The 22,738-nt window shown below is 36.7% G+C and overlaps 2 protein-coding genes across 2 annotated transcripts in view; both read left to right on the top strand.

Moving 5' to 3' along the window:
• LOC139139539 (cubilin-like) overlaps positions 1–3,518 on the top strand; it is a 50,869-nt gene extending 47,351 nt beyond the window's left edge. Inside the window, exons 59-61 of the mRNA XM_070708452.1 lie at positions 657–709; positions 1,766–1,838; positions 1,999–3,518. Of these exons, the coding sequence (XP_070564553.1) occupies positions 657–709; positions 1,766–1,838; positions 1,999–2,089 (217 nt within the window). The 3' untranslated portion in view covers positions 2,090–3,518. The remainder of the gene's footprint in view (positions 1–656; positions 710–1,765; positions 1,839–1,998) is intronic.
• Positions 3,519–7,846: 4,328 nt separating this feature from the next.
• Positions 7,847–22,738, top strand: part of LOC139138670 (uncharacterized) — a 38,760-nt gene continuing 23,868 nt past the window's right edge. Inside the window, exons 1-7 of the mRNA XM_070707157.1 lie at positions 7,847–7,990; positions 14,675–14,745; positions 15,129–15,212; positions 15,597–15,701; positions 16,278–16,412; positions 17,464–17,566; positions 17,932–18,077. Coding sequence (XP_070563258.1) covers positions 7,924–7,990; positions 14,675–14,745; positions 15,129–15,212; positions 15,597–15,701; positions 16,278–16,412; positions 17,464–17,566; positions 17,932–18,077 — 711 coding nt within the window. The 5' untranslated portion in view covers positions 7,847–7,923. The remainder of the gene's footprint in view (positions 7,991–14,674; positions 14,746–15,128; positions 15,213–15,596; positions 15,702–16,277; positions 16,413–17,463; positions 17,567–17,931; positions 18,078–22,738) is intronic.

The following is a 22,738-nucleotide window of genomic DNA, read 5'->3' as shown; positions in this document are numbered from 1 at the left end:
ATCACGTCATTATCTGTTTTATTACAGTATTACCCAGACTGCTCTAGATATAAACATACTTGTCACCCAATATAAAGAGGAAATAAGAAAATACTGCATGCATATATGATGTAGATTTACCCAATGAGAATCCTGTGAAAGAAATGAAAATCACCATGCTAAATGGCTTTTTGTTTGATCTGATATGACTGTTTAAACAAATGTGGTCAAGTAGTTTACAAACTGATCTAGATTTTCTGCAGAATCGAATGGTATTAATTTTGACAGAACTTCTTCTCTGAAAGGATTCCCTTAATTTGAAAAGATATGATGCTTTACCAACTGATATTTCATTTTATGAATCATAATATGAGTGATACCTGTGATCTGTGATTTTAGAATCGTTATTTATGACAGAATATCTGTAAGAGCATTAGTATGTAGAATTAGAAACATGAGGGTCATTTGTCCATTGATACATAACATATTGACAAACTCATTACTCACTGTGTGCACTGAAATAACGCTATTTATCCTCCCTACCCTTTCCCTGCATGCAGTAACTATGCTACTAACACGCTGTAACTGCTTCGCTAAGCTGCTGTCTTTTCTCTTTATTTGCATTCTCTTTCCTCAAACAGCCAAGGTGACTCAAAATATGGTTTTCCAATTTACAGGCCATGGCTGAAAGATCAATATCATGTTCAAGATGTTGAGAAAAATAAACCAGGTACAGTGCATTGTGTTGTCTACAAAACCTCTCTGCTCTCGCGTTATCTGTAGACAAGTCCAAACATTCCTGATACTTAGGTTAATTGAATCAATGGCAGCGGCTGAAGAATTGAAGTTATGGTTTTTGGTGGTTTGGTGCACTTTACGTTTCCTTAAAGTTAGTTCAAGAGTCAAAATTGAAAGACTGAAACTATTACTCAAACTTTACGCATAGAAAGGAAAATTTAATCATTCTATTTCAATATAATATCAAGACTAAAAGTCAGGAGTCACGATGCAAAATTTGGTGCCAGGGAATTACTAACTATTTGCTGACTCTCTATATTCAAAATGACTGCCATCCCTGCTAATTTCAAAACAAAAAACAAAAAGCATGAGCCCCCCGACAAGCAGTTAACTAGAAAAGTATATAAACAAATATCTCTTCCCAAGGCACATTCTTACTTAAGTGTCTCACATAGTGTGGGTTCTGAGCGACCATGAATATTTAAGGTGCACTCCTGGGTATTTCAATCTAAAGACAAGCAATGACTACCTACATTCCCTTTGTATTTACATGTAATTGTGCTTTTCACACTGCTGGATTGCCATACACTTTCATTTATATACATGTATTTCAGACTGAAAAATCATGAGTGACATTATTTCAACAGTGTCACCTTCATAATTTGAATGGTCAAGTTCAGATGATGGCAAACAACTTGTAAATTTGATGACACACTGCAATCTCTTGCATCACATCTACATGTATGACATGGTATATCAATTACATATTATGTTTTTCACATAGTCATAATGACCATGCATCATATCTGTCACACGATTGAATCGTAAGCATATCTTTCGACAGAATTAAATGAATGATATCTTCTTGCTTACCTACTTCAAATTGGTAAAATATCAAGTCCGTTGTGTGATAAAAACAGTCACACTGTCTTATCTATGACATGATTTGTGCCTGTGATGTGAAATCACTGGCATGCTATGCTATATCTGTGATACGATTGGTTCAGTTTAGTCTCCTGTTTATATGTTCCTTCTCTGTCACTTGCAGGCAAATCAGAAGTTCTGAGCCAAGAAGATGTCCCTGAAGAGTACGAATACAGCAGCAATCTCGCACTCGAACAGTAGGTTTTCACTGCTACAACAAATATGCAATTTTAAAAAATACCAAAAATACTAGTATGTGAATATTACAGCCTCTCATAAATCATAAATTTCACTTGTTAATTGTGTTACTCATTTGCCAAACTCCTAATTAGATTTTATGTACTTTATATCTTTCAGAAACATTTATTCTTTTGACAATCCAGGTGAGGGTGGTGCTATCAATGGAACGGCAGAAATGGCTGCAGAAGCAGAAACCACAGCAATGTGATCACAAGTTATCATGTAGTATTTTATATAACAAACTGTCAAACATTAGACAGCTATTTCTGTATGTACAATATCAAACAATTGAAATGTATGCAACTGACAAAATGAATGAGAACTTTCAAAAAGTGCCCTCGTCAATATTCATACTCCGGAAAACTGAACCCACTGTATATAGCTCCCTTGCCAGCTCTTGCCTTTCTTAGCTTAGTGATAAACATCTAGTAGGTCAAAATCTATGTTTCTAGAAAAGATTTACCAAGCATTTATAATCATGCACACATATCAGGCTCTGCAAGATACACAATATAATGAATTTTAAATTATTTCATTACATTGTACTGCTTTTTACAGAACTTTTAAATTAACATTCCAGCATGTATATCCCATTAGCATGTCTTGAACATTTACTATTTCATACTGGTTACCATGAATGTATATATTACTTGAAATGGTTTGCTACTAAGGACGATGACATTTAGGATGCCCCTATGCATTCTTTTGACAAATTCCTGTTGTTGTCTTTCAAAGCTGAATGCATACCATATAATCTATTCATAGGATAAGGCTTGTGAGTTATTATGTTCCGCTCTAGTAAAGATACTGCTAGATTTTAGGCTGGTGTATAATCTTCATGACAACTCATCTTAAGTTAATTTGCATACCATAAAATTATTAATTAATATGATTGTACAAACGAAGATGTTTATTTTGTAGAGCAAATATTAAGTGGGTCAGTATGTAAAGAGTTTGTCAAGATCTAGCAAATATACAGTCTACCTGTTCAAGTGAGTTATATTTAATTCCTTTCTGTGATAATATAAATGTCAGCAGATAACATCAAATTTCAAAGTCATCAAAATTTCTATGCCAGCTTGTTTCAATTTGCCAGTAGTAAATATGATAATCTTTGTATGCAACCATTTAAGTAATAGCAAACTATTAGCATTAGGCATTTCTGTACATTTCTGTCATTGTAAAATATAAAATAGAAAGATTTCTTTATACATATGTCATATAGTTCAGTTACTTACATTTTGTATTGTTCTCTGCAAATATAAAATAAAATTGTCATAGACATATACCAGTAAATCATTTAACTCAGTTAATGAACTTGTATTTGTTACTTGTAAGAGCAAATTTCATGTAATTGTTTATGACTTTGTTGTTTTTCACGCTGTAAGCATATAATTAATAAAATTTCCAGGAAATCTAGAATCCTACCTATTTTTAATGCAAATGTAATATACTAATAGTAATAGTCTTTTTATACACAATAAAATACTTTGAAACACTTAACTCCTTTTTATGGTTTGTCCACAAATGACTGACAACATATAGAGATAAATTTATGAGTTCATCAACAGGGGTTTGTTAACTTTTGCCATTCAAAACATCTTTTCAGTTCTGTAAGTTTTACCACAAGGGAGTCAAGCTGAATAATAAAGAAGTAAACACAAAAAGTCATCATTGATGATACAGTCCCCATGTGTTAATGGGAACTTTGATTACAATTTCTCGGAGAGGATAAGAGTCCTGTTCAGTTATTGAGTCTCTGATTAAAAACTAATGCAGTACAGTTTAATCAAATTTGGCCCAGTAGCTCAAGAAATGGCTCTTTTCACTTAAATCACTAATCATGAAAATTACCACCGATTATGCGAGCCACGCCCAAATAAATGGACGTGTTTAGTCAGTAAAGGGAAAGCAGCTCCACACCGTTCAAATATTGGTGGTTTGCGTTTGATGTATGGTAGTAGGTATATTTTGTTTCACTGTCTTGTCTATAGAACTGATTAGGCAAGGCCAGGTAGTAAAGGCAAAGCATCTCCTGGCATCGTTCATATCTTGGGTTTTTTTAGTGTATATCATGTTTGGCTGTTTTATGTAAAATGTTGATTAGCCATGGCGAGACTTACCCGTAATCTACGTGTCTTGATTTTAATCCTCACTGGTGCGGAGAGACTAGTATGACACTGCAATCCTTTGGCGCTGTGTCAAAAACAGTTTTCTTCATCAGTCGCTTTCAGTGAGACGCGTCGAATGGTTGATTTATTTTGTTAGTATGTTGTTCCACTTACGTTTGTTGTTCAAGTAGTGAAGCTAGAATGTCTACGGTTTGGTCTTGTTGTGTTTGTGTAGGCTCATATGGATCTGAGTTAGAGGTGTTATGGCGTTCGAGAAGTCTGGCGTTTTAAGTGTATCGCCTATATTTTTGTTCCTTCTGTATGCGATTATTGGTTGTTTTTGAACAGTTGTTTTAGTCTTTCGTCCTTTTCAAGTTCACTCCAGTTTTCTGTAAGGGCTTTCTTGATTGTTGTCGTTTCGATGTACGGGCTATATGTTGTTATGAAGACTAGATTATTGTTGGTGGTGTTATATTTTTCTTTTTGTTCAAGTTGTCTTTTTCTGCTCTTATGATTTGTTTCTCTGATAATGTGTTCTATTTCCGTTTTTTGTATTGTCAGTCTTGTAATTTTTCATTAAATTGTGTGACTTTCTGTGTAAAATCGGCTTCGTTGTTGCATGTTCTATATGTATCGTAATGTTTCGCTTTTGACCTCGCGGTTGAATATTGCTGCAGGATGTCATGAGTTTCTCTGTAAGAGCTGGAATTATTTGTTGGTTGTTTCTTCATGATTTGTCTGAGACAGTGGTCAATGAATTCTGATATGTGAAATATTACACTGGAGCATCCGCTTATGAATGGGCGTCCTACGATCTCAGTTTCTGGTGGTGGCGTCTTTTGTATTTTCGGTAGGAGGTACCAAAGTGGTTTTGGAAATCTGTACGAATTTGTGTTTATGGAGTAAGTATCGTGAGACTTTTGATATAAAAACCTGATGCTCTTCGACTCTCGTAATTGCGACAACTACATATTTATAAGCTATCTTTCACGCCCATTTTACCCCAAATTAGTTCCAATCGTGTTCGACCTTCAACTCTCTCTGCTATTGAGACTACAGTTCCACAGGCGAAATGGACATGAATAGTCTAAAAATATGATGTTATCTTCGTAATAATTAAAAATAATAAATCATAAATATGCAATATTGATATTGTTATGTATTGATATTGTTATGTAGGTATCCCTAACAATATTTGTAAGAAACGATATATTGTGATTAAGAAATCACAAGATGTCAAGTACCTTCAGACATATTTTTAGGAATTTGTCGCTTGGTGCCAGTCACTACAATATCTGCCACTGTTCTAGTTTGAGCTGCTGTTGTGCAGTCATTCGAAGTACATAATATAAGTACATAAGTACACAATATCAGTAAGACCAGAGAAAATGGCAAACGTATTCCTTGAAATCGTGGTCCACAACTGTCATTCTGTACCTGTGGTCGTACTTATATGTCATTCGTCACTTCCTTTGACCAATTCCGAAAGTATATTTGAAAGTTATATTTAATTGCAGACTGTCTCTCTCGTATTTAGAGTTTATTGTTGTTCACTTTCAAGAAATTTTATTGTTGTTCACTTTCAAGAAATTTTACTTTAGAGTAAAACAAAATTTGAGTACTTAAATCCTTTTCAAGATTACATTTGTAAAAGAAAGATTTTTCTTTGAAAAATTTTCTTTTTTTTGAAGAGGGGGTGTGTTATGTAGTCATTTCCCCCACACTCATGACCTGAGTTCAATTAGTCTAGAACATTCTCAAGGTCACTGCCCTTGATGACCTAACAACCTTGAATTCAATTAGTCATGTTTGGAATGTTCTGGAAAGTTGATTAGTTGTGTAAGGGAGATAATTTTAGAACAGTAATTAGCATGTCAATAAAAGTTCTAGATTGTTCTTATATGCCTTTATAAAAGGGACGTGCTCAGCTTCCAGTCAGACTTTTGGGATCGTGTCTCTTGTGTGTTACTAAACTCCAGCAGTAGTCATTCTCAAGACTTTTCAAGACCTTCACTGTCAACGCTGGATTTATACTGTGGACTTTGTGCAGCTTCAAGCCTGCAAGCCAAAGGACTGTTCATTCATCCGACTGACTGTTACAACTCTGAGACTGGAGCTTTGCCGTCCCAGCTGAGATAAGTAGTCTGTACACTTTTAAAGCTTGTACTCTGTCCCTGACTTAGCAATTAGTTTTGTTTTCGTAATAAATTTTGTTTAAACGGAAACTGCTGAGTTCACCCTTTTGTTCGTTTTCTCTGCACGTAACAAAATCACTAAAATAAAGTTGCTATTTCATCCAGGTTGAGCTTACTTTCTGCGGAGCAGCACTCGATAAAATCACTGTACGTGTATGAGTTTGACATAGGCGGCCGGCCGGGGCGTCCAGTAAACTGGGAGTACCCATTTTATGTACTTTTAGTATACTGGACGCCCCGGCCGGCCGACTACTAGTATTTCACACATAACTCATACACGTACAGCAATTTTATCGAGTGCTGCTCCGCAGAAAGGAAGCTCAACCCGGATAAAATAGTAACTTTTTTTTAGTGACATCAATATTTTATATATTTTTGATTTATTATCTTAATACTTACAAAGATAATATCACATTTTAAGACTATTCACGTCCATTTCGCCTGACAGTGTGCAGTTCGTGTAAGTACAGCGCTTTACAATTGCTCTCATGGATACAATTGGCAATGATCCGCAAAACATTCCAGGCGAAGCGAAAAACAATATGAGCACCTGTACGTTTTTCCAGAAAGGCGAAGACTTTATTGAACAAGTTTAGGGAGCATCTGGAGTTTGTGTATAAGATTTTAATGACGGCGTTCTTCAAATTGTCTTGCCAGCAAATTTACTTTCTAGATTTCAATTGCAATGGAAAACAAAAGAATATGACACCTACATAATCTTCTTACAGACTAGAACAAGCATGATCCCGAGCATCGAGCCACCGGCCTTTAAGAAAAAATCAAAGTCAGTACAAATACAGTTCACTCGGTTGCTTAACCCCCTAGAGAAAGGGTCGACGGGGAAGTGAAGTAAAAATACAACAATATCATATATGAAAGATGAAAATGATAAGCATTTGCAATACCGCAGTACCGTAACACCCAAATAGCTAATAAATTATTATGATGAGTGCAGACTGTAAGCGGAAACATATGGCTGAAAACAAACATAATATTTCCATGTCATTTATAAACAAATAGTGTTCTCGACAGCTATGTTCACATCTTACGAAAATACAAGAGCGTTGCTAGTGATTGAACAAGAAGGAAACAAAATTATGGAAGCATTCGCGGCTCAAATATAACTTTCGGAATTGGTCAAAGGAAGTGACGAATGACATATAAGTACGACCACAGGTACAGAATGACAGTTGTGGACCACGATTTCAAGGAATACGTTTGCCATTTTCTCTGGTCTTACTGATATTGTGTACTTATGTACTTATATTATGTACTTCGAATGACTGCACAACAGCAGCTCAAACTAGAACAGTGGCAGATATTGTAGTGACTGGCACCAAGCGACAAATTCCTAAAAATATGTCTGAAGGTACTTGACATCTTGTGATTTCTTAATCACAATATATCGTTTCTTACAAATATTGTTAGGGATACCTACGTGCACATGTAACGAAAATACAAAAAGTGGGCTGTCAATCATTGTCAATGAGTGTTTATTTTCATCATAAGGTTTATACTAGCAGTGACTTGGGTCAGCAACCAACATTTATGTTTATTTATTATTAATAAATTATGGGCTAATTTGGGTCAACACTCAAAATGGGGAACCTCGTCAGCTTTCTGTCTTGGGAAATTCCAAAATTTCGATTGTATCAGGGTTATGATTGGCTTTCACACAGCCCATATGGCTATGGTAGAGAGTATATTCTGTCATTTGCTTCACGGCGCTACGAAGGATGGCTGCCTTTGACCCACCACTTATTCTTGTCCTCTCTGTGATTTTGTGCTGTCTGCTTTCTGGGGGTAAGTATACCACCTATATAAGCTGATCATATTCAGGGCACTGAGTCCAACGTTATATTAGGAGACTGATCTCTGCAAATCTACTTAATTTTAAGACTAAAGGGCTCCAGAGACGGATTGGTACATTCTCTTTACTTATTGTGTTTCACCCATAACCGGTCAATTTGCTTGAACCTGCCGCAACGAGCAGAGTGAAGCGGAATGGCGGGAATTTGACCATCTTTTACACGGTCCCCGTGTCTTTTAAAACTTAGCTTTTGGTTTGCACTGAAAATTCACTTTTTGCCTATACATATGCAGGCTATTTCAACAAGCCTAACATTGAGCATTGCAATCTTTCACCATCATTATGACCTCTAGAGAGGAAAATCGGGGCCGGTGAAAAGGTTTAGGGAGCGCTAGACACTGGTTAATATTATAGAGTCATAAATAACAAAAAAGTATTGTTGTAAATTACAGCTATTATCCCGCAAATGAGAACTAAAACAAGGCTAGTTTAACTCTGTCGTTTTATGATAATTTAAGTAATAAAAGTTTATTTTCGGTTAATACAGTTACTACAAAAGTTGCCCTTTTACTAGTTTTCCAGGTATTAGATAATAAATTTTCTATCTTTGTTTTCCCTACTTCCCTTTTAATGACAGAATCAGCAACTTTATAAAAGAAACTATCACTACCATAATAATAACAAATTAGAATCATGCCATTCAGAAAAGCAAGGACAGGAGCAAAGAAAAGTGGATTTATTTGCTTTGTTTAGATTTTATCTCTTTAGAAGACCTGGAGAGCTAGTTATATAATTTGTAGCCATATCTGATTTGCACAGTGTCTGAGAGACAATTCTGTGGCATCGTCGAGACCATACAACTATGTCAAAACCCTTTTTGGTTAAGTGTCATTTTAATCATGAGAAGACACATATTATTTGAACATCTGACACAGGGAGGAAACTATTTTCCCTTACAATAGCATCATTGAGAACGAAAAGCATATTGTTATTTTTCTATTTGTAAAATAATATCTTGTCATTTTCCTCTGTAAAATATGTCAGCGATATGTCAAGACCAAGTGGCAAGATTATTTCTTTCTCTATAAGAATCCTGCAAAAACCGCTGACTAGCAGTTTTCTGTGCTATTGATAAATATATCATTATTTACCTTCTTGGTGTGGTCAGTAAGACACATTTCTCCCTAGAAATCTAAAAGTCACTTACAAAGAAATATTTGAGAACTCTATACAGCAAGAAATAGTTACACTTCAGTGTTAATTAGCTTCCTTACCTATTTAAGGGTGGATTTTGTCTCCTAAAATCAGTATGAGCAGCATAAAGTCAAGGGGTATGTATCAAACAAGCAAGATAGGAGCACTACTTTTCCTCATAATTCTTCTTGTCGTTTAACTCTACCCTACAGAACATAAGCAAAAATCAGAAAATTTACATTGCTTTCTCATAAGTGTTATGTTTGTGTCTTTGATAAAAACATCAAAAATTCAAACAAAATATATAAAACTTTATAGGAGAAAAGCGTAGACTAGGGGTACTTCTGGATTGTCTACAGTGAAGTTAAAAGGGAAAGATGGGAATCTCATTTCCGTTTATGTTGTCGTTATAATTAATCAGGGCAGAGCATGTTAACAATTCATAAAAAAATGATAATACTTTTAATGTTCATTGGTCCTCACTTTAAAATAACCCAAATATTCTGTAGCAACTTTTAAAAGACAGTACATTCTCTCACAATCATAGCATTTAGGAGACAAATGTGCAGTTTTTGTACTAAGCATATAGATGTCCTCGTGGGAAATTACAGTGCTCGATACGGAAAGCAGAACGTTATAAATAATAACACAAATTACTTCAAGTACAAAGTAATAATATCTGTTACTTAAATTTCATGCATCCTGCAATCTTCAGACGGATAAAATGAAAAGATTCTTAGCTCCAAACTCTCGTTCATATGTTTGGAACGTACCATTCTATTTGTAGGTGGTGTTGAAATTTGATAAATAATATTTGTTTTGGTGGCGACATTTTGAAACAACTTAGAGCGTTTGTTTAACTGCGTAGATTTGTCAGTATTGATAATATGCATCTGATATACAAAGATTGCATCGCTCGCTTATGTAAAGTAGCTCGATGCTTTGTAAATAATTGATCACGAGATGTCAAAGACTTGGTCCTTGTCTTTTATGTTCCATATAAACTTTAACATTTCTGTACTATTTCTCCATTTGTCGTTACGGAACGATTATATGTAGTTTGCAAAGCGCGTCTTTGAAGGTGCTATCAGTGATGCCGATGTAACCTTCTCCCCGTTGATACATTGGCCTTGTAAACCACGCCTTTGACTTGACTTGACAGTTACCCTTCAAGGGCATGTAGACTTGTCCCGACTGTTACAATCAGCTGGTTGATCCTTTCGCTGATCTCTGGTGATTACCCTCTTAAACGTGTTTGTGTTTGCATGCGCATGCATGAATTTTTATGTCATTGTGGTGGAAGGCGTTGCGCAGAATTTCGAGTAAGCAAGAGGGCGCCTGTCGAATTAAATTTAATTCAGTGCGTATCGAGTGTAATGATAGAGGTTCTGTCTTATTCAATTATTATTTTGTGTTTATTAAGTAGTTCTCTCACTAAAACTTTGACATGGCGACTTGTCTAGTAAGCTTAACCTCATTCGTAATTATTCATAAAGGATTTCCTTGTCCACACTCTCACGTTTGCCGGAACTCTGTGAGTGACGTAAAACATGGGAAAGAAAGGAAAGAACATTGCTATTCAGCGTTTTTTGCTGGATGCTTATACAGAATCTTTCTGTTTGGTCTTAAAATATCGCCATAGCAACGTGACACCACGTTTTCAGAAGAATTTTCAAGCTTCATTATGACCGCGTCGAAACTTTTAAACTTGATTTGGTGCCGGCAGTAAAAGCGAGTTAAAACTATACAGCACTATTCATGATATATTGATCAGTGGTGTAGCGTAGGCAATATGTCGCCAAGTCCGGCATGTTCTGGAAGTCCGCCTAAGTCATTATTTCATGATAAAGCAGTACTTTGAGATTATTAACTTATATAATTTTGCAAACTGTAATAACATCAACTGATCTCTGAATAGTCGTCACGCGTCTCCTTATTTTTGAATGTTCTCAAGTTTTCCATGACATCGTCTTGAGTCATTGTTTGCCGTCAGGCTTCACTAAGACTGCTTTGGAAATCAGACATTTGGTTATTAAAGGAAACCACAAAACTAACATGTAAAGCTATATTACGTATGGTCATATGCTCTTGTAGTAAGAATGCTCGAAAAGTCCTGCTTATTCTGTGTTTAAGCGTTTTTCGTCGAATATTTTCTTACATTTTTCGGTAGCATACAATTACCGTTTCTGTGTAATTTTCCCATGATTCGTCCAGTTTTCATGGCATTATGTGTAAAACCAGCTCAAACTAGTTTTAACCGGTTCCAACTGGTTTCAATCAGTTCCCCGGACTCTACGGTATATATGATTTTCCATTTATTCTGACTGTCTGAGGGTCTATATGTAATAGTCTGCAAAGTTAGGTTTTGTCATAAATACTGTGGGGTCCGCTTTATGAGTACTAGCTTAAAGTTCAAGGTCATCATCTGTTACATTTAGCATGCGCATCTTCTCGTCAATCTGCAAGGTATTAATCTGTTTTTCCAATCATGAATCAAATTCGGTATCTGCCTGGAACATTTATGAGGCTCAGTTATGTCTTTCTATTTCTCCACTATGACCTGAGAAATGTTGAGCAAGCATTGATTATTCTTGAGCATTGAGTACGTTATCATAACTATTTCAAACGGTATCTTTGTATTAAGACTTCCTTGTCCACACTCTTACGTTTGCCGGAACACGATGAGTGACGTAAATAGTGGGCAAATTCTACGTTGCGCAATGCTCACTGTAAAAGCAGCTCAAACTACTTTTAACCGGTTCCAACTGGTTTCATGCAGTTCCCCCTGACTCTACGTTAAAAATAATTCGGACATGACTGCCACAAGGGCTTCATCATGCATTACGTCATGTTGCACTGACGTAGTTACATTTTGATCGATATTCCCGATGCGCGACAATATGACAATTCCTGTGTCATGGATCAACTCAAGCACCAAATACTTTTACATCTTGTGGAGCTATTCGTCATGAAAAACACAAGTAATATCCAGTCTTTTGAAAAAAAGAGTTTCCGACATTCATTAACGATGCCAAGAATATTGTATTATAAGTTATCATCACACAGCCGCTGCCAAGGATTTACTTTTAAGGTGTGTCCGTTTGTCCTTAGCCTGCACCATGCTAGTTCAACCCAAAGGCCAAAATCATGGTAGTTTTTTACCAGAAACTTTGATATAGTCTTTTTACTGATTGATCATCACTATACGGTGTCTACAGGAAGTTGGTTAAAAACATATCAACATCAATATTCTCTATGTATATGATTTCCCATTTCTTCTGACCGACTGAGAGGGTATACATGTTCTGGTCGGCAAAGTTGCGTTTGTCTTAAATACTGTGGGGTCCGCTTTATGAGTACTAGCTTAAGTTTAAGGTCATCATCTGTTATTTTTAGAATCCTCTCATCAATATGCAAGGTATTCAGTCTGTTTTGTCCAATCATATAAACCATTTTCAGTATCCGCTTGGAACATTTATAAGCCCAGTTGTGTCTTTCTGTTTCTCCCATATGCCCTGCTAAGTGTTGAACAAGCACTGATTGCGCAATGTGCACTAGCTTTTTGTACTTTGGCAAGAACTGATAAATAGGGGAACCAGTTGCAAGATTAATTTATACGACAATTATCGTAGGAAATCGACTGTAATACAGTAGTTTCGATTACCAAATCAAACAAACCATCAAAATAATTTCCTTTTTTGAAAACGAAATTTCCCCTTTCCTTAACATTACCGCGTCCGCATGCATCAGTGTTTGAAATCGAGCTTCATTAAGACAGCTTCGGAACTTTAATCTTGATCTTGATTTGGTGCTAGCAAGAAAAGCAAGTTAAATATCTATATCCGCACTTATAGGGTTCCTAATATATTGATCAGTAGTGTAGCTGAGGCGATATCGGTGATCCTGCAACGTTCGGGAAGTACGCCTTTGTCATTATGTCATGATAAAGCAGTATTTATAGAGATTATTAATCTGTAAAATCATGCAAACTATATAATGACATCAACTTATCTCTGAATAGTCGTCACGTATCTCCCTTTTTTGAAATGTTTCTTGTTTCTAACGTTTACCATGACATTGTCTTGAGTCTTTTTTGCCGTCAGGCTTCACCAAGACTACTTTGGAAATCAGACATGAGTTGGTTAAGGAAGAAAAACCCAAAAGCACCAGTTTAAGCTATATTACTGGTCATATACTCTGGCAGTAATAATGCTTGGAAAGCCCTGCTTATTCTGTTTTTACGCCATTTTGCGTCGAACATTTTCTCAAATTTTTCAGTAGCATACAATTACCTATTTGTGATTCCCCCGTTTTCATGACATTCTTTGTAAAACTAGCTCAAATTATTTTTTACCAGTTTTAACTTCAGACTCTACGGTAAAAAATTAGGACATGACTTCCATAAAGGCTTCATCATGCATTGTGTCATGTAGCACTGACGTAATTACTTTTAAATATGAATATTCCCAACTGCCTGGAAAATATGACATTTCCTGTGTCATGGAGTAAACTTAAGCACCAAATACTATTACATATGATGGAGCTATTCATCATTTTCTCTATCATGAAAAACACCGACAATATGCAGTCTTTTGAAAAATTTGAGTTACGACATTCTTTAACGAAGCCAAGAATAGTGTATTAAAAGTAACCATCAAGGGGATTTACTTCAAGGATGTGTCTGTTTGTCCTTTTTAGCCTGCACTACACTTTACCAATACAAAGGCCAAAAATAACTGTGTTTTTTCCAGAAACTTTGATGTGTGCTTTTCACCAAGCATCACTATACAGTATTCACAGGAAGGTGGTTAAAATATTTCAACATCAATGTTCAACTTATAGTAAATCCATCCCATTTTTTCAGACTGTCTGAGAGGCTATTATAGTCTGCAAAGTTAGGTTTTGTCATAAATACGGTGGGGTCCACTTTATGAATACTAGCTTAAAGTTCAAGGTCATCATCTGTTACATTTAGTATCCTCTCATCAATCTGCAAGGTGTCAAGTCTGTTTCTTTCCAATCATAAATCATTTTCAGTATCTGACTGGGACATTTATGAAGCTCAGTTGTGTCTTTCTATTTCTCCACTATGCCCTTAGAAATGTTCATCAAGCAGTGATTGTTGTTGAGTAGTGAGTACTGCTCCTAAAACTTTATCTAACCATATCCAACTGTATCTATGTATTAAGTTCTTTTAGAATAATACTTTTCCTGCTGGAGAAAATATTTTGCTGCCATAACTCCAGTAAAATTATATAATGCTGCTGCTAGTTTAACATTCCTGTATAGAGACGGTTTTCTTGGTTACCAGCCTCTGTCTTCAATATTTTTTCTAAAGCCATAGAATTGCCAGTGGTCAACCCATCCAATAATGATCCATCATACAGTGTGTCCACCACTTCCTTGGTGGCAATGTTTTGTGGAGAAGGAAAAAAGTCAATCGAAAATTGCAAATTGTTGTTTTTCGGATTTTTTTTTTTCAGCGTTCACGAAGAAATACCCGTACAATAATTGTCTAATGCCCTCACAGGACATAAGAATTGCTTTTCCTGAGGTAGGAATTCAAATTTCAAATAAGAAATGAAAGATATAATTTATTGTTGAACAATACAAATGCGATCAGTACCTCGTCCATCATTTGATTATTTCTCCCGTCTGTTTGATACCGGATATGTTTAGCATCGACATGAAGATGTGTTGGAACTCTTGTATGGAAAAGGATCACAATAATTTCGTTTTCTTAATTAATTTGAGTTGTCATCTTTAATGTGCAACAAAAGACCCAATAAATACAACTTACAGATTATTTGTCCATGCAACGGAATATAATTGATGCTCAAAAAAACACTTACGAAAGTGTGCCTGCTCGTTAACAATTCAAAATACCACTACGACCAGAAGAAATAAAAAACAATCTCTTTGTCTCTTTATCGGAAGGACGCTGAGATTGGAACGACTGTATTCAGTCCACCGATTGGTAGCTTCTCTATACAACACGGATTGATATTTGAAGGAAATACGGTGAGGTCAACACGTGAACATATATTCCCTACGTACCTACGCTTGCAGTGTGAGGACACTGGTGTGGTATCACGTTGTTTTCACATTCTGAATTGACTCGCCAGTAAAAGTAAACGAGGTCAAGGCTTGCCGTCTATAAAATATGCGACTATTTTTTTAACAACCATCCTGACCTATCGCCATGAGCAATGTAAAATACATGATGCACTAGTATGACATATCGCTCCTGTATGACAGAATACAAAGTCATGGTTATCGGCATGTGAATTCTATAACTTAAAATATGAATCGGGATGTTATCATGCAAGGTACTTAGTCCATGCATGTAACAATTAAGACCAAGTTTACTAGGTAAATATTCACTAATTATTTTTCGCCTTTCAGGACGAACGCTTTGAGTTTTACGCCAACACCTCCACTTTTCGGCTGCAAAAGTATCTAGACTATTCGAACCACAAGGAATTCCACATGACAGTAGGATGGTACCAGGTAACGATAATTCCTTATGTCTTCTGAAGAGTTACTATGCAAAGTATACATTTCTTGCACATTACGAGTTGCATATCGATTTTGTTAGTCACAGGGGGTGGTGCACTTCTATATAAATATGGCAAACTGGCCTATAGGTCTTGTCTATGTTAACTGTGCTAATTGCTGATGCTAGCTAGACTTTTTGTACAGTCATTGTTTTCTGTTCTTCATAATAAAGTGACAATTTTGGACTGATAGGCTTGACACAAGCCGCCGTTCATTGACGAGCCACCGTCAAGGTAACATACTGATTTTTACTAAATAAAATCTTGAACCTCAATTTTTCTATACACCATGAAAACAATGAACTGAAGTTAAATCTACCAGTATTGGTCTCTAAAATTATACGTCTCAACAAATGTATTTTTACTGTAAAACAATGCTGGACTCAATATGATTGACTTTTAGAATTGCTATCTTCCCTTTTTCGATAAAATTATTCAAGAAAACCGAATAAAATTCAATATTGATAGACCATGAATTACAGCCTCATCTCAATTCTATGTGGTGTTGTTTTTTATGTTCTCATCCTAGATCACGGTCGACGAAAACAACAAGACATGCGTTATTCAACAATTGTACATTGAGATTGAAGATAAAGACATCTGGCCTCCTTACTTCAATGAATCTTGTAATCTACCTTCACGAGATGTAGAGGATGATAATATCGTAAGTGACGTCACGTTGCTTCCTGCTGATGTGAGGTTACACAATGATGAACTTGAAACTTAATACACATTGCCGGCATTTTTGGTCGAATGCGTAAAACAATATACAAACTGCGAATCTGTATCTGTTGAGTGCTACAATATTTCCCACCAAAATTTTAGTGCAACATTTCAACAATTTTTGATGAATTTTTCTGTATTTTTTATATTTTGGACCAAACGGACATCACATTTAATGGGCTACAGGTTTTAATCAAAATTTTGAGAAAAATGTAAAAACAAAATTGACAGGGGTACATATTATAAAGGCGACAAAAGTTTACTTTGGCGCTCAAAAGGTTAAAGCCACTGTTGTTTTTGTCAGAGTGAGACAATTCAGTGTGAAACGAGTGTTACGCATTGATGGAATATGTTAAAAGACAGACAGTTATTCAGCATCGCGATTCAATGTTGACAATGTCAAATCTATCCCAGAATCGATAAAAGAGAAAACACGACAAGCACACGAATTTCTAAATCCAGTTCGCGCAAGTCAAAACATAAGTTATCGCTGTTCGTCAATTAGACGGTTGGAAAGTTTTAAGTGCATTTGGAATTAAATCAGTTTCAGTGACTTCAGGTTTGACGGAGATTGGAAAACGTTCCGAAATATCCACGATCAAGCCTAGGCAGGCCTACTTCATACATTGTACGACATATACACACCATGAAACAGTATCAGGTCGAGCGCACACTAAAAATTATAGGAAAATACAAACCACAATTGAGAGTGAGTGAACCCTGCTTTGAAGGGCGGTTTTCACGTCGGGTGCCGGTCTCAGCCAAGCTGAAGTCATCGATAATTGTTGCGATTCCACGTAATCTTTAAGCAAATTTCTGTAAATTTTAAAACGTAACCAGCGGTCTGAACGGCGAGCTCCGATAATTCATGACGTGCCTTGCATTGCAAAATTACTTGACAAGACAGTTTCAAAACAGACATCACCCCCGGCATCACCCTTAATTCATCAAAAAAATCACAGGGTGGAAATAAGTCTATATTTATCTATCAGGAGTTGCCCTGGCTTGTGAGGTACGGCTCGTATGGTCTCAGAACCTATACAAGTGATATGCATCTGTCGAACATGGTATGGATGGACGCAAACTTCAAAGATTGTGAGTACTTTCCAATTTACAATCTTTCTTTTTCAACAAAAGAATTAACAAGAACAGCCATTAAATGAGCGTTCATTGGCCTTTTACATCTCTCTAGAACCGGAGGGTCTGCTGGTAGTCACATCATTTGAATTATTCTTTTGGGGCTAATTGAGATTACACCATACATTGTAAAAGTTGATAGTCTTGAGGATAACGTATTATTCTGCGCACAAATTTGATCAGGTGTCATGTCTGCCTCTAACTAAATGCTTTCCGCCAAAAACTGAATAAACCTGGCGATGTCTTACAGCCTTTATTAACCCCGATTATTGTACACATACAGCAAGATGACCAGTCGTGTTTTCTCCATATTTCTATGAAAGGCTCTTGCATCATATTCATTGCAATAAAGTTCACGAAAGAGATCGTTCGCAAGAGGTTTATGGACCAATCTGACCTACGTGCTACTTGTTTTGATGGGACAACAAACCTTCAACGACCTGAAATACCCACTGTTCGTCTCTACCGGGTACGTTGTACCAATTTATCTGTATAGCCATTCACTAGTCAATCAATCGATCAATCAATCAGTCAATCAATCGATCAATCAATCGATCAATCAATCAATCAGTCAATCAATCAATCAATCAATCAATCAATCAATCAATCAATCAATCAATCAATCAATCAGTCAGTCAATCAATCAATCAATCAATCAATCAATCAATCAATCAATCAGTCAATCTTTCCAGGGCCAGCCATCCATGCAGCTATTTCCAACGATAAATCCGTCTACGCTTCTGTTCATCAATCATCCACCCACCCACCCACCCGTCTACAAATCGATTAATCAGTCAATCAATCAGTCAATCAACCAGTCAATCTATCCCATCGATCCAACAATTCATTCATTTAGTTCAACTGTCCATTGATCACTCAATACATTAATCCATCCATCATGTCATTTTGCGGCCAATCTATTTATTTATTTCAAACAGACGTATCGACAAATGGATTATTATTAATGTTCCTTTGTTCCGACAGAGACACATTTGCACATTTTCAATTCTGTCCTTCACTGTATATAACGAAGCCATTTGACTATATCGAACTTGGTGAATACACAGTACATGTATCACATGGTTCTGAAACAGGGGATTGCTAAAGTGGTAATGTGAAATTATTTAGATTTCATAAACCTTTAGTTGTCCATTGTCAGAATATCCTACTTGGCGAGGGGAGGGAGAGGTTTTGGCAGAGGGGTGTTCAGGACTCGCCTTGCTGCTGGATAATTTGCGCTGTGGTGACAAGATGTGAAAAGCATAATGTTAAAATGTTTAAGATCGATACCATTCTATGTAACCGCTAGCGGCAAACGCATTCGCAGGGTAATTATTTGTATCTCATTCGTGGGTGTAGTAATGATGTCGTGTGATTTGGATGGTGCAGCATATTTCAAGTGTCTTCTATGTGCGGGTATGGGCAAGAAACTAAGGGGACTACTGTAAGAGTCTAGACGAAAATTATCTTCAATCACGTGGTTAATTTGATTTATCACAATATCAGGACTTATTGCCAAAAAAGTACCTTGGATATCATGCGTCAGCCGTCCTTACCTCACGTCTCCTGACAAATTCTTAGCGTTAATTGCACATTTCGCGATCATGCTTGCAGGCGAGTGTAGCATTGTCCCACAGGGGACTGCATCTTGAAGTATAGAAATTATATAGAGGTGCGGAAAGAGAGGCTTGAACAAGTAAGGGAGCCTTCAGTAGGGGGTGGGGCAGAGGAATTCCGTGCGCACCTGTACTACCACAGGGCGTTGTCTACATGTCCGTCCCCAGGGGTGGGTAGGTGTTTCGTTGTATCGCTAATAAAGATATATTCTACCAGTGTTGGAAACTGGCCAAAATATTTGCCCGACATCAGGACTGGTAACTTTCAAACTTGCCTGTCCTGCCAGAAAGTTGCCTGTCCTGAATTTTTGACAAATCCATTCATTCAAAAAACACAAAACCATTATGTACTTCAAACTGTAAACAACTTTATTTTCAACATGAGTATTAACTATGATCTTACAAACAAACTGTTCTGAATTCCACTGTTTGATTAGAATTCTAATCCGGACTTGAATACAAAATTTCTACAATAACAATGCTGATAACACTCTGATTAATTAATTAGTTAATTCAAACACACTTTGCCCATATCGCTCAAAGAGTTAAAAGTGACGATAGCGGTTTTAACAACGGGGAAACATTTTTTTTAATTTGTCTCCATTTTATGCCGCTTTATCGTATTAAACCAAGATGCAACCTGTCATCGAATTGGTACTACAATCAACCAAACTGAAAAGATTGCTGGGCAATACAGAAAACATCATCTGGCAAAGAAATTCAAAAACTGAGAGAGCTGCCATATAAGTAATCAAAGTTGGCGGCATGAATTACAACCCTTTTCAGAATTAGAGCGCGAAGCCACTGCAGTGAACTGCAATAAAACTGCTTACACTAATTAGTTTCAGCTGTAGCCGTGGCCACTTTGGTGTTGAACAAGGCTACTTGATAAAGACCAAAAAGTCTGCTTGTACAAAGGCAAAACTAGCTCTGTCTGAGGCTCGAGTTGTAAATGAGAGTTTACGATTTGCACCCTGTGTTCAAGATGAAGATACAATGTAACATTACCATGCACTGGTCCATGTACAAATCTTTTTTATTTCAACTTCCCCAGACAAACTGTCTGCATGGGACATACAATGTTGTCGACTTTGCCGGCTGGCTACAGCTGAAACTAATTAGTGTGAGCAGTTTTATTGCAGTTCACTGCAGTGGCTTCGCGCTCTAATTCTGAAAAGGGTTGTAAATAAACCAATACTCTCCTCAGACCAAACCATTTCAAAGGCCGTTTACAGCAAATATTGTTAACGAAACCATGAAACCTGGGAATGGCTAAACACAGAGAAACAAGATTTATTTCTCGAAGCAGCCCTTCACAACATGCTTTTCAAACACCGGAAAGCAGGCACCAATATCGACCCGAAATCTATTACAAAGTTCACGAAAAATTGACACAAAACTAAAAGTTCGGATAATCGAGTTAAATGCCTAAAACAAACTAATCATTGACAGATTAGTACAACATTTACTGTTAACATAACGAGCACTAGCAACGCTCAAAATATGCCCTAAAACAAAAATCCTTATAAGCGTCCAGAAACTCCGGTCGATGCTGGGTCATGTTAAATATAATATGACACCACACACCGGATCGCTCACTATAGAGTCAGTCAACAGTGGCTAACTCTCTCAATAACGAATCTGGTTTCTCCTCCTGGAGGACGAAGATGACTTCATCACACAACCAAACGGATGGGATACAAAACAAGAGAGCGACTGATGAAGGAACCCCATTTTTGGTTCCGAAACATCGTTAAGGCGAATCACTCAATCAACAAACCGGTTTACCGGGGACCCAAATCACATGACTAGGGTCAAGCCACTATCGATTCACCGGTGTCTCGCCATATATTCCACACAAAATAAATGCAATGATCCTTTTATTCACCATATCGTAATACTAAACAATCTTGGTAGAGCCGATGTGTGGAGTTGCCCTCATTTTCCTTTATATCCTTTATATCTTATATCTTTCCTTTATATCTTTATATTTATAGCACTGGCTGATTTCGCGCAAATCTCGCTTAGTGTTAGATTTACTAGTATGAGCGACTTCCTGTTTACCCGTGTTTACATGTCTCGCTTGCATTGCGTTCGAGCGTCACACAGTTGCACAGTTTCAGTAGCATAAGCGCGTCGAAGTCCGACATATTGGTATACTACATTTCGTTTAAAACTACGTCTAGAAGCAGCTGATCATGATCGATGAGATTACTGGGTATGCCGCATGGGCTACTATCGAGAGCCCGACACACGGACGTGGAAGTACAATTTTCCTCCCGTCCGACTGAAAAGTTACCCGTCTCGGACGGGAGGACGGGCGTAGTTTCCAACGCTGATAAAGATATATTCTACCAACCTTTGGTGTTTCGGTCTTAAGGTAAAGGGCGACGAATTCGGACGCGCACACGCTTTAGAACGTTTCTGCGCAGATTTAACTCCAGCCTGTCGCAAATGGGTTACTTTGTGGCGCATGTATTTAACATCACCTGTCATTGTTGAAATTGCGCTTTTACCCAATTTTTTGACCCAGTCTCTTAGAAATACATGTGACCTATAACCTTGTCATATTTTGACCCCCTAGGAAGCTGGTTTTTATTCAACATGAGCGCAAAATTCACATTTCTCTCCCATTTACATGGCGCATATTACCCATTCACCTGGAGATATTGTAAAAAGTAGCGTGGTGACACCCTTTTATTAAAAGTGTAAACTAAATGGTATTATGTCAGGGTTTTATTCGCCAAGTTTGGTCAAAATGACACCATTCAAAGCGACAGGAAGAAAGTTCGAAAATTATGTAGTGATATAATTTCGATATCGTCATTTTGAAATCGATACTTATGTAGAAATTTCTTTACAAACATCATGAAAACTATACATTCGATAGATATGGATCTTAAGTCTTGGTATTTATTAAAATTAACTCATTTGCTAAGCTTTTTATAATTGCTTTCTTTAGTTTAAGTGAATTATATAATTTTTATTTATTTCTAACGACGCCATTTTAACGTCCGTTTCCATGGAAACGAGCGTGGTGACCCCCATTTTTTATTTTATTTTTGCACTTGCACAACTTCCAAGAATATTTGTGCAAAGTTTCAAGAAAATGACACCACAACTTAATTTTGACGTAATTCGTAGTACTTCACCTTAACTTAGCACTGCCCTTGACAATCTTGCGTATACGTTTTATCAACATGCTGCGTCTATTATCCGATGAGTTTGAGTGCCTAATTAGCCAAAGTAATCAAGGGTAAATTACTAATCTGTGGACGCTCTCACCAGATTATCACCGGATTAAATTTGACAAAGTCAACAACGAACGCACCAGCAAGGTATAACCACAGGGGCTCATAAGTGGCTATATAAGTCAATATTACAGCGTTTTTCTTTCTTTTTCAATGTTAAAAATAAACTAGCTGAAGAGCACAACACTTGTGTAGCTGTCTTTTGTGTAGCTTGTATTGGCATGTATAGTGCGCCCTCAATAGGGAGTGTGATCATATGTAAA

The sequence above is a fragment of the Ptychodera flava genome, chromosome 8, assembly GCF_041260155.1.
Source record: "Ptychodera flava strain L36383 chromosome 8, AS_Pfla_20210202, whole genome shotgun sequence".
NCBI classification, from domain to species: domain Eukaryota; kingdom Metazoa; phylum Hemichordata; class Enteropneusta; family Ptychoderidae; genus Ptychodera; species Ptychodera flava.
Note: the sequence above shows the minus strand (reverse complement) of the source record. Positions and strands in the feature narration are given on the sequence as shown.